This window comes from Furipterus horrens, unplaced genomic scaffold (assembly GCF_987537825.1).
Source record: "Furipterus horrens unplaced genomic scaffold, mFurHor1.1.pri manual_scaffold_4, whole genome shotgun sequence".
Lineage (NCBI taxonomy): Eukaryota > Metazoa > Chordata > Mammalia > Chiroptera > Furipteridae > Furipterus > Furipterus horrens.
Window position 1 is genome coordinate 134,767,526 of NW_028327174.1, and position 12,781 is coordinate 134,780,306.

Sequence of the window (12,781 nt, forward strand, 5' to 3'; positions counted from 1 at the left end):
ATTCACAGCAGAGACAGGAGACAGCAAAAGACACTAACTGACACTAAGGGAAGCAATCAGTAAAACCCAGCTTGTGGGGAGAGTCCCCAGGAAAGAAAGGAAACAAGGAGATGGAAACCTCTGGAAAAAGAAGCTTATTAACACGCTGGTGTGTATAACCAGTGGACCTCTTCTGGCCCTTTCCTTGATAAACCAGCTCTGAAAACACAGTATGTGAGGAAATGGGGAAAAGGAGGACACTGCCTAGACACCTAATACTGAGGAAATATTAAGTAATAGTTTTTGTTTTTTAAAGAATCCTTACCTTTTAAAGTTACAAACTGCAGTGAATTGATATATGTTGAAGCTGGGAATTAGGAACTTGAGAATTTATGATTATTCTATTTTTTATGTGTTTATAAACTCTTAAAATAAAAAGCTTACAATAGGTCTGTGGGCCCGTCCCCCCCTCTCCCCTAAGTCCCCACCCATTATCCATTTGGGCTGGGAATGACCCTACGGGCACCTGATGCATCGTATGTGACTGCTCACCTGTCGATGAACTGATCAATGATGATGATATCGCCAGGCTGAATCTCTTCCCTCAAGGAGCCACAAGCTGTGGTCACTATGACATGAGTACAACCCTCCTCCTTCAGAGCCCAGATGTTCGCCTGATAGTTGACTTTGGAAGGCATGATGGTATGCTGCCTCCCGTGCCTGCGGGAAGAAAAGTAAACACGCTGGATGAGAGAGCAGCACATTCTAATTCTGTTAGAAAGAAAACTAATTTGCAGTACTGCCTCCCAGCCCTTTCCGCCAAAGCACTTTCATTGGCAGAGGGAAAGAGAGGCTGGACAATAACAGCCAAATCTAAAGTGCAGGCCAGCTTTATATTCCATCTATTTATTTTCCTACCATGAGAGGTAATAACTTACTCAGACTTTCCTCTCCAGGAAGATGTATTGTGTCTATTCTGTGGAGCACCAAAACGCCCCAACCTGAGGCATCTGGTCTCACACGAGCGACGACACAGAAAACAAGAGATGCCAATGAAGAAAGACATAAGATAGAAATAAAAACTCAAGTTTCCAGTTGAATCTCGTCATTCCTTCTGCCTGACCTCCCAAATAAGTTACTGAAACGTTTAGAATATTAGAATTCCCAGCTGTTTTTTTATGGCTTTAGGTTTCACCTAAGAACAAATCACCTCATGCATGACCCATGTTATGGGCTTAACTCTCTCTCCACCCTCTTGCCCCGCTTCACATGTTGAATTCCTAACCCCTAGTACCAACAGAACGTGATACTTGGAGACAGGGTCTTTAATAGGGTAATTAAGTTAAAATGAGGTCATTAGGATGGGCCCTAATTTAACATCAATGGTACCCTTATAAGAAGAGAAAACCTGGACAAAGACATACAAAGAAAGCAGAACATTGGAAGATACAGGGAAATGATCATCTGCAAGCCAGACAGACCTGCAACAGATCCTTCCTTCTGGCCTGCAGAAGAAACCAATCCTGCTGACACCTTGCCAGTAGGTAGATCTGAGACTTACTTCCAACCAATGGGATGCGGCAAAGCTGCTGGGGTTGTGCCCACAGTTAGGCTCCACCCTGACAGCGGAGGCCCTCCTGCTGGCCTTGACGGAGGAGGCTGCTCTCATGAACTGCCTGCCCATGGAGAGAGTCACATGGCAGAGAATGTGAACAGCCTCTAGGAGCCGTCGGCCTCAGTCCTATAACCTTGAGGAATTGAATTCCCGCCAACCACCACGTGAGCTTGAATGCAGATCTGGAGCCCTGACAGGAACAAAGCCTTGAATCTACCTGTGTGACCCCAAACAGAGGACCCAGCTCAGCTCTGCCCACATCGCTGACATCTGGAAACTGAGACCATGTGTGCTGTTTCAAGTTGCTAACTTTGAAGTAATTTGTTATGCAGCAATAGAACACTGATACGTGTAGTCTCTAACGATGTGATAACAAATGATTTTCTCCCTCTAAAATCTGGAACTGCGCTAGACTTTTCAAGAAACAAGGGTATAGAAACCACTGGGAACCCACTTCAGCGACCCACCCCACTCGCCACAAACTTAGAACTATAGTAACATTCACAAGGGGTCATGAGTGAAGCAGTTTTTATCTTGTTAACTAGGAAAAAAAACAAAACAAAACAGAAGAAACATTTCCTCTTGCAGTTAGAAGCGAAGGAAACCAGAGCTTCAACTTTAGTCAAACTCATCACTCATTGGATTATTCTAACCACTTTCCCAATGTAAGGAGGGGTGAGACCTAAGGCAGTCTAGCCCTAAAAACCATAAGGGGTAAATAAAAGTGACTAAGATGCTTTGGCTCCACCAACACACAAAACTCTTTCCAGATTTTCAGTTAAATTTAAATTCTCCTTTAACAGTAACACTCAAAAGGCTTAAAATACCTTACCTTGCAAGGAGGACGCAATCAACATTCTTTATCTTCCCCAAAATTAAGGCGTCAGAAGGCTGCACATAATGAATAATGGTTATGACTCAGTGATTTGAAAACATATATAAGCAATTAAAAAGCTGCCACTTCAGTTGTGCAACCTTGAAAAGATTCATGGAAGCTTGGAGTTTGAAGATACACTTTAAAGAAGAGTCTAGATTTGATGGGTAATCACTCAATAAATATTTACAGAGCCCTTTAAAAACACAGAGATTCACAGGACTCGGAAGGTTGCCTCAGGTGCGTGGGTAGGTACCATTTAGGGAGACCTATTTGTAGCAGCACCCCAGGGGACGCTGACAGCAAACTGATCAAGTCCAGCTGCGTTGAGGTAGTTGTCAGATGTGAGAGCGAAACGAGGAGGGGATGGGAAGCTGCCGCCGCAGGACCTACGCACTCAGCACTGGAACGAAGTTTGCTCTGTTAACCCACGAGAAGGTGGCCACGGAGGACCTGAGGTAATGAAGGGGAAGGTTCTGAGAACCTGAGGGTGTTAAGAAAAATAAGGCGCTGACTTCCGGCCAAGATGGAGGCTTAGACGGACACGCTAGGTCTCCCTCTACAACTAGAGAGGAATACAACTACTTCAAAACAAAGGATAACTAGAAATTCCAGAAAATAAAACTACACGGAAGCCCAACATATGAAGTTATAAACCAGCGGTGCCATTTGGGCAGGTAAGAGTTAAAGAGGGTAGCGCTGTTTGCGGTCAGCGGCGGGGCGGCGAAAAAGCCCGGCGGCAGTCAAGCCCCTGGCAGTGCGCGACCACAGCGCTGGGGAGAGCAGCCACCGCATCGCCTTGAACAGTGAGGCCCAGGGGGGCGGGAGGACGGATCCCCGTCTCCTAGCTGAATAACTGTGTGAATCCATCTTGGACCCCCGCCCCCAAAGAAAGCACCACAGGGTTGCGAAATAGGTCGCAGACAGGTGCCGGTCGCTGACTTGTGACGCGTACACAGGCACTGCCCCGACAGCCGGCCCAAGAAAACAAAACGCATCTGTCAAAACGAGGCAGGCAACTATAGAAATCCCGGTAACACAACTCACCAGGCAGCAGATAGAGAACCTGACAGATGAACAGATAAGAAACCTGTCAGAGGCTCAGTTCTGGGCCACTGTTAACAGATGGCTTACAGAATTCACAAAAGAGCAGGAAAAAGATATGAAAGAAGCGAAAAACTTTCATAACGAAAGGAAGAAAACCGCATACGAGACAGAAGGAAAGGAAATAAAATCCAGAGTTCATTTCAACAAACTGGAATATGGAGAAGGAACAAGCAGTCAACCAATGCAGCGAGAGGAAATGGGAAGCAACAATGAAAGGATCAGAAACCTCTGGGACAGCTATAAAAGGCCCAACATAAGAATCATTGGTTTGCCAGAGAATGAGGAAGATGAACTAGAACTTGAAAAATTGAGTGAAAATATAATAAAGGAGAACTTCCCAGACTTGGGGAAGGGAATAGACTTGCAGGTCCAGGAAGCAAGGAGAGTTCCCAAGAGACTGGACCCAGGGAGAACCACTCCAAGACACATTATAATAAAAATGTCAAAAATTAAAGATAAAGAGAGAATCTTAAAAGCAGCAAGAGAGAAGAAAAGAATTATGTACAAAGGGGTCCCAATTAGACTATCAGCTGACTTCTCAAGGGAAACCCTACAGGCAAGAAGAGACTGGCAAGAAATATTCAAAGTAATGAAAATCCAAAACCTACAACCACGAATACTCTACCCAGCGAAATTGTCATTCAGAATAGAAGGACAGAGAAAGTGTTTCCAGGACAAAATAAAACTGAAAGAGTTCATTAGATCCAAACCACTGTTATATGAGATGTTAAAGGGACTGGTTTAAAAAAAAACAGAAGCTAGGGAGATGAAACAAAGGCAAACTAAATAGGCAACGAGAGTAGAAAAGGAACTGTGGGTACGGGAAGCATATTGGGGGGAGGTCAACAGGGAGGGGGAATGGGGAAAGGGAGGGAGATGATATAGGAATTGGGGATCAAGGTAGGAGGGAATGGAATAGACGGAGAGAGGTTGGGAGGAACTGTATGCACAACTAATGGACATAATCTAAAAGGGGGGGACAACTGGAGGGAGGGGGGCCACCGGGTGGAGCGGAGCAGAGGGAAGGGAAATTGGCACAAATGTAATATTTTAATCAATAAAACACATTAAATCTGAAAAAAAAAAAAAGAAAAGAAAAATAAGGCTAGGAAGTGAGCCAAGCTTATAGCACGACTTGGAGAACATGAGGTCACTCTAAGAACTTGGCTGAAAGAGAGGGTTTGGCCAGGACTGGCAGATGCAGGGATCTTCTTCAGAGGGCGATCAAAGAACTGCAATGTTCGGAAGTAACACTGGGATTAGGAGGCAGACACCTTCACCGAAGCTGGGTGACACAGGGGCTCGAAGAACACACAGCCTCCTTTTAACAGAAAAGGAGGGTTTTCTTGCCCGTTCAGTCATGTTATGAATCCCCAAGAAATGCTCCACCCTGGGCCAGGGCTTACTCTGTATGATGTTCGTCCCACAGTCTATCACCTAAGTTAGTGTGATGTGACCTCTCTGCTCCAAATTAGGAATGCCTGAAATGCTTTGAATGCAGAGAACTCAAGGGTATAATTGATATGTCTAAAGCAAGCAAGTGGCTTGTAGGAATTTAAAGTGAGAGTAATTTGCATATGTTCAGAATAGGAAAGTGTGAGGCATCCTTAGGGGCATGGTCTCCTGGGTAGAACTGCTGACAGGACCCCTGGCCTCTCTGCCTGGGGCAGGCAGCCCTGGGCTGACAAGACAGGAGCAATTTTTTAAAAATTTAACTGAAAAATCAAGGAGAAAGGAAACAACTAGTATGTCTCCATTAACTGGGTGTTAACCTTGCCAAATGGAGTATCCACATATTTCTCAGTTCTTCCTTCCAAGATTTCTGGATCATCCAGGCCTGTTCCACCAATTATTCCAATCTAAGGGAGACAATAAAAAGGTGTCATATTTGATCAGTTTCATTAGAAACAAAATCATTATTTTAAGTAAATTCATTTAGTCATATGCTGCTCTTCTCCATTCTTGCTAAGCTCTAGTTACATTTAAAAACCTGAAATTACTGAAAAAGTCATTCAACAAAAATTTGAAGGCAATCTATATTCCAGAAATAACCAAAACGTGGGTCACCTTTTTAGAGTTTATCACATTTATTGCTGATAATTTGAAAAATTAGCAGTGAAGGGTACTTTAGTTAGTTTAAGAGAAAATCTAACTTAAAAACAGGCAAATGTGGTTGCAGAAAGTACCCTAACCAATTTTATCTCTGCTACTAAATAGGCTATAGAATTCTGCATAGCCACTTCACAATGATTTTCCTCATTGCCCCATTAGATAAAGACACAAGACAGAGCCCTGGCCAGAGTGGCTCAGTTGGCTGGAGCACTGTTCCTTAAACCAAAAGGTTGAGGGTTTGATTCCTGGTCAGGGCACATACCCAGGCTGCGGTTCAATCCTCAGGCGCATATGGAAGGCAACCAACTGAGGTTTCTCTCTCACATCAAGATTTGTCCCCACCCCCCAAAATAAATATACATATTTTTAAAAATTTTTAAAGAAACGAGGGATTTTCTTTCCTGTGCCATTAAAATCAGAGCTGTAAAGGGACCACAGATAGAAGAGTCTGGAATAGCATGAAAAGTTAGTCTCATGTATATTTATGAAATCCAAATGTAAATATAAATAAGGAATTCAAAGTAGTTCTAGTAAAAAAAAAAAAAAAAAAAAAAAAAAAAAAAAAGCCAGTGTTGCATTGAATTTTCCAGAAAATAACTTAACAGTCCTTGTCGTCAGGGACTAATCAGAGTTAAAGAAACCAAGTGCTACTGTCTAGACTTAATCTAATTTGATGACTAGAAAACACAAACAAAGCAATTACAAAGATAACTAAAATATTAACTAGCCAGTTAACTAAAAATTAAATAAGTTAAATTGTTTGGAAGGTTTCTCCCTGGGGGAATGCAACATCCCTGCCCTCAAGGCTCCCTGTCACAGCACCTGGCAGAGGTCAGGCCCCGCTGAGGTGTCAGCTGCCTGGGCCAAGGTGGAGAGGACTGACTGGGCAGACTCAGGGGATGCCAGTCACTGAGCTGTGTGGCTCTTGGGGGAGGCATCCCCCCATTTTACCGTGAACCTGAATGGTACCTCCCCGTGACAGGAGATCCACTAGCCACATCACCTGGCTCCTGGAGGCCCCACCCTTTCAAGGTCCTAGCAGAATCCAGGACAGGCTGAGCTGTGCAACACTCACCTCCCCCAGCCCTCTTGACTCCCAGCAACCCTGCCCTGTTGAGCCCAGGTTCTGGGCAGAATCTTGGTATCTAAATTGTAAGAAACAGCCCAGGCTGGGTAGCTCAATTGGTTAGAGCATCATCCTGATACGCCAAGGTTGCGGGGTTGATTCCTGGTCAGGGCACTACAAGAAGCAACCGATGAATGCATAAATTAGTAGAACAGCAAATTAACGCCTTTCTCTCTCTCTCTCTCCCTCTCTCTCACTCTTCCTCTAAAAGTCAAAAAATAAAAATTTTTAAAAATTGTCAGCAAAAGGCAACAGAAATGACACTTATTAAGAAACCTAATGGAAATGGACCTGGGCATTTCTTTTTCAATGAAAAGGTTTAAATCTATTGTCATCTGAGAAAAATTTCCACTAAATAGAAGAAAGCAGCTCCTTGAGCAAAAAATTCGTGAGCTAAGACTTAACTGAACATCTGAGTACTAACAAGGTGATTTATATTAATATAAGTGAAACTATAAAATTAATATACAAGGAAAAATGGTTACATCTCTGGCCCTCAGTTTCCTGGAAAAAAATAAAAAGTCAACCAAAAAGAAAAAAAGGGTACTTTGGTGAGATTCTGCTGAAGAATTACCTGTTACTTGATTTAGAACTTTGTCCCGACTTCCTCAAGTGGCTAAACCCACTTCTGAAATTCTATGCCAACCCCATCTCTATCTTGTTACAATTTAGCATCATAAGACTAACAGCTTTGCCACACTTACAGTTTTCAATTCAACAGAAATGTTCCCTTAAGTAAGTACATTTAAATCATGCCAGTTCAATAAAAAAATTTTTTTTAAAAATCAAACTGTTTTATGCAATCCTAACCCGTCCTCTGGCTGGCTTCTCCATTTTATCCTTCATTTCAAGCACCTCTGAAGCACCACAGGTCACAGGGGACTAGTAACTGTCTGGCACATGTCACCACAGAACTGAACTGCTGACTCTGACATTATTCTCAGTCTATTCTTCAGGGATTCTGCCACTGATGAAAACTTCCACTTTTTATTTTTAAATGTTACGACCACTTTGGCCTGGCTGTTTCTGGATGTTCCCTGGGCCATAGCATCTCACATTCTAGACTCTCAGACACATATATACAAAACAAACCTGACTGTTTTGAAACTATACTCTCAGATAAGAAATGCTACTAGGGACCCAGCTGCAGTTCAGTGCCCGTGAGTCCATCCTCAGCAGTCCCAAGCTTCAGCCTACAACACACTGGCTACATGATGACCTAGGATTAGGTAGCTGATCATTCGGCCTTCAGCACGGAACATGTAGTACTGGGGCATGAAAGCAAGAGTTGCTGCTGCTAGCCAGAAAAGCCAGGATGTGGTCTCTGGCCCTGGAATTAGCTACAAGAGGCTCTAGCTGTTTATGGAAACACGTACCTTACAAGGAATACAGAATAAATGTAGTAATTGAGTACTGCCACCCCAGAGAAGTGAATTTCTAACCATTTTCCTGCAGTTGCAGACTGAGGCCAGCAGGGCCAAGATGTGGCAATGTCGCCACCTGCTGGTCCAATGGCAACATACCACTAGGACGAAACTTCCAAGCAGGAATGTCCTAATTTGGCAGCTTCTAAATGCAAGTCAACTCAACATCAGCCTTGGTAATGCTTTGATTAAAAAAAAAAAAAAAAGGGATAGTGTTGCCCTAAAGGCTGTGGGTTCAATCCCTGGTCAGGGCACATACCTAGGTTTAGGGTTTGACCCCAGGCTGGGAGAGGGGGTGAGTGTGGGAGGCAACTAATCAATGTTTCTGTCTCACATCTATGTCTCTCTCTCCCCACTCCCTCTCCCTTGGTCTCTCCCAAAATCAATAAACATATCCTCAGATGAGGATTTAAATAAACGTGAGCGTATCTGAGTTCTTACATATCACAGGCACTATGCTAGGTGCTTCAGCAGCCTTAACTCATTTGATCTTCACAGCTATCCTATACGACGGACCCTATAGTATTACTCCCACTTTACAAAATTGAAAAGAGAAAGCATAAAGAGACTTGTCTAAGAGCAAATCACAAGAAGCAAAGCTGGAATAGGAACCCTGGTCTTTCCCCCTTGACCACTATGATGTGCTACCTTCCAATATCCCCTGGGATTCTTCGTCACATCATACTCTCCAAGAAAATTTTTGTCTATCTTGTGAGAAAACTGATGCTGAGAGGTCAAGTTCTAGACCAAGGTCACAGAGCAAGCTTAGAAACAGTGACTCCTGGGTGTCTAAGCGAACCTCCTCGGACGAGTGGGTACTCTCCATCAGTGACCTCATACACGCTCAGGAAGCAATGATGATCTTACCAGATCTCCTGGGCCAGAAGCATCAGCCCTCAGTCCAGGGAATCTCCAGCTGCCTAGGAAATGTGTTCCAGCACTGAGATGGAATTTGTGGGCCAATTCTGTTCCTCTAGGACTTCTTCATTACACAAGATCAAGTTTTGCATACAGATCCCTGATCAATCAAGGTCACTGCCAGATTTTAAACACGAGTAATTCACCCCACACTTTTCCACTGCTATCCATCAAGCCAGTCTCCTTAACAGGGAATTTGACTTTGAGACGCCATGGAAGCATTTTATTTAACTAAATGTTGGCTTACTTGGGCAGGATGGTTCCTTCCAGCACTGTTGAAAGGGCTCACACTAACCCCTACCCCCTACTTCCCCTGGTACCTGGACCCAAGAGATTTCACACACCCCACATGGCTTCAGGAACCGCACACCATCAGTGGTGCCTGTACATACAACCTAAGGAACTCCAGGACGGCACTCTCTAAACACCCGTCAAGGAGGTGGGCTGCACCTGTGTTCAAGCTCATGGAGCAAGAGAGCCAGAGCTCAAGCTGAGCCCAACCCCTGCTCTGAGCTTTTCAGTCCCTCAACTCTGGCTGCCACTGACAAGTTTGGCAGGTGCAGCAGAAAGACACAGTCCTTATTGAGCCAAACCGATTTTGAGGCCTCCCAGGGCCTTAAAAAGTCGCAGAAGTCCAGTTGTATGGGGGAGAAAGTGGCTAGATGTCTGGGAGGCCTGTTCAAAACCTGCAGTAATGTCCACGGAGATAGCGGAGGGGCTCCATCTCTGACAAGATAACCCCTGTGGGGGACGGTTATGGGCTCTGCTGTGGCCCTCAGATTTACATGAAGCCCTAACCCACAATACCTCATAATGTGACTATTTTTGGAAATAGGCTCTTAGAACAGATAAAGTTAAATGAAGTCTTGGGGGATGGGTATCCAAAATGGCTGGTGACCTTATAAGAGACTAAGGCACAGGCATGCAGAAAGAAAACCATTTAAAGACACAGAAAGAAAAGGCCATCTGCCAGCCAAGGAGAGGCCTCAGATGAAATTGACACCTTGATCTTGAACTTCCAGCCTCAAGCATTATGAGGAAATACATTTGTTGCTTTACCCCCAAGTCTGTGGTCCTTTGTTATGGCAGCCCTAATGAACAAATAAGTAACACTATATTTTGGTCAGAAATAACTGAGGATTCAGAACATCCATGGTTTTTATTTAACCACCTCTCCATGCAAAGTCAAGATATTATTCTAATGGGTAGACATCTTCTTGAAGTTACGGTTCACCTCCTAAAATGGTCAATAATTTTTTGAGGATTTTCCTGAAAGCTTACTGTATTCTCTAAAGTGTGCCATTGCCTGAGGACAGTAGGATCCTTCCCAGAGTGCCTCCTGGGTCAGCTGCTAGATACTAGAATCACCAGGGAGCTCTCAATACCAAAGCCCCAGTCACAGACTCCAGAGATTCTGATGAACTGTCCAAGACAGACTTTGTTTACTTAAAACTCTTCAGGTGGACCTAATGTGCAGCCAGAACAGAGCACCTGCTCTAGCACCTAGGACCTGATTCTAATATGTAGCTTGTAGATAAAACAGCATGTTTGTATAAGAATCCTAGGAACTAACTTCAAAAGATACATACCCCAACCTCAGGCAGCTCAGCTTTGGAAAATCTGTTGACCTTCAGCCATGGAGCCAGGATCAGGTGAAGCCAGAATGACTAAACCAGGATGATGCACACAGACCATCATTTATTTGCCTTACTGGCATGGACTGTGCTCAACTGCACATAAATGACTTTCCAAACCCCTCCCTTGATCTTTTTGTTCTGTCCTCCTCTCCCTCCTTATAAAACTTCTGCCTCCACTGAGATGTGGAGATGGGCTCCAAGACATGAGCCCCCCACTTCCAGATGGCTGGCATCTGAATAAACCACTTTCCATTACACCAGCACCGGCCTCTCAAGCATTGGCTTTCGGAGGGGCAGGCAGCTGGACCTGCGTTTCAATTAGTTTTTGGCAATCCATATGTGACAACATGGACTCTGGTAAGGCCCAGAGGGCCCAGGCTGGAGGGCCAGCCACTTGTGGCAGGCTGACCTCATGGCAGGGATTGCTGGATTTCCCAGCTGCTGCCAAGAATTCTTTATTTTGGGGACTCTTCCTGCTGTCCCTCTCAAAGCACCAGCCACCCTTAAATGCTTTGATGGTGAAAGGAAATGGGTTGTTGGTAGGCTGATGAATCCAGACTGGGTATGTACCCGGTGTGCACAACCAGGAGCCCCTACCCCACCACTGAGGCCCTTATGAACCATTTGGGATTCTGCAGGTGTCAATAGGTGCTGCTCAGCAGGAGTCACGGCTCAGTGACAAGAAAAATATCCCAGTTCCCAAGTGTGGGATTTTATTGGAGAACTCTTCTGGCTTGGTTTGCTTTTCTTGTTGCATACTGCTTTTTAATTGTCCGTTAGTTTTGTTACTCTGTTCCTCTCATTTGTCTGAATGAAACTTTGGTTAGTTTTTTGCTCACTTTCTTATCTTGTAGGAACTTGGCTTGGTCTTTCCTGTTTTGTATATACTGGGAATCCTCTGTCTCTACCATTTGGACCTCATCAGGGTCATCTGCAGTACTGGTTGGTGTGAGATAAGAGTCTAAGGCTAGTCCCAATCCCTCCTTTTAGAGGATTTACTTTGAAAGTACTGATCTATTTAAACTTATCTTTGCTTTAAATATTGTTCTTGTTTCTGTTCTGAAAGGAATGGTTCAGTCTCTATCTCAAATTGTTTTGCTAAAGTTCTGGTAACTGGGATAAGATCTCTAATGGGCAAGCTTTCATGTTGTTACTTCATGAGGATTCTACTCAGAAAGGATTAAAATTCATGGTTTAAAGAGGGGAGAAAGATCTTATTCCCCTCTCAGACAGTAAACTCAGAAAGAAGAAAAAAATGAGAAAATGAGTCTTTTAAACACTCTGAATCCCCTTCTGGAGGACCAGGAGCTAGCATCCCAAGAACAAAGTCAAGGCGTATCCCTCCTCATCTTCTCCAGCCTACTTAACGTTGTCAAGGGCACTAGATAATAAAACAGCTCATTTTTGAGCACACTGAAGAAATGAAGAACTCACCAAGAATCCAAACAGATGGTTTATATTAAATTGATGTCTTTAAAAGTTATTGACAAAAAATATTTGTTTTTTGCCTAGGTTTACAAAAAAGTTCATGTTATCTATATCATGCCTCTTAAATATGTAAATGTATTTGCCAATGAGGAAAAATTGTTTCTAAAAATTATAAAATGTATTCATAATTTTGTCAATCTTTAAAATGCTAATTACTTACTTTTTAGTTGTTACTAAAAATTGAAATTTCTAATTAAGTTGGGTAAGAATATATGGTTTTGATAAAAGGTATAAATCATGGCAATATATTTTTAAGGAAACAATTAAAATTGTTATTTCTGGATGAGTTAAAAGGGAAAACTAAAAGGGACTAGGAAAGTTGCAGACTATCTCTAAGTTGCAGAGGGTCTGTGTAGAGGGAAGAAGCAAAAAGAGAAGGAATTGAGGAGGTGAAAACACGTAAGAAAGGATAAAGCAAAGGACATACAGGAAGGGAGGACATTTGGAGTAGGAAACTCAAGAAGGGAGATGCAAACTGGAAAAAGAAAGAAGAGGAAATGC

At 43.4% G+C, this 12,781-nt stretch overlaps 1 protein-coding gene across 2 annotated transcripts in view; it reads right to left on the reverse strand.

Annotated features, from left to right (window-relative positions):
• The window catches only part of MTAP (methylthioadenosine phosphorylase), a 49,017-nt gene that overhangs the window by 30,724 nt on the left and 5,512 nt on the right, over positions 1-12,781 (reverse strand). For both annotated transcript variants that reach the window (XR_016510540.1, XM_090274057.1), the window contains exons 2-4: positions 5,348-5,434; positions 2,427-2,485; positions 532-699 (exon numbers count right to left, since the gene is read on the reverse strand). Coding sequence is in view for 1 of the 2 variants with exons in the window: in XM_090274057.1 (XP_090130183.1) it covers positions 532-699; positions 2,427-2,485; positions 5,348-5,434 (314 nt within the window). In the remaining variant the exon portion in view is untranslated. The remainder of the gene's footprint in view (positions 1-531; positions 700-2,426; positions 2,486-5,347; positions 5,435-12,781) is intronic.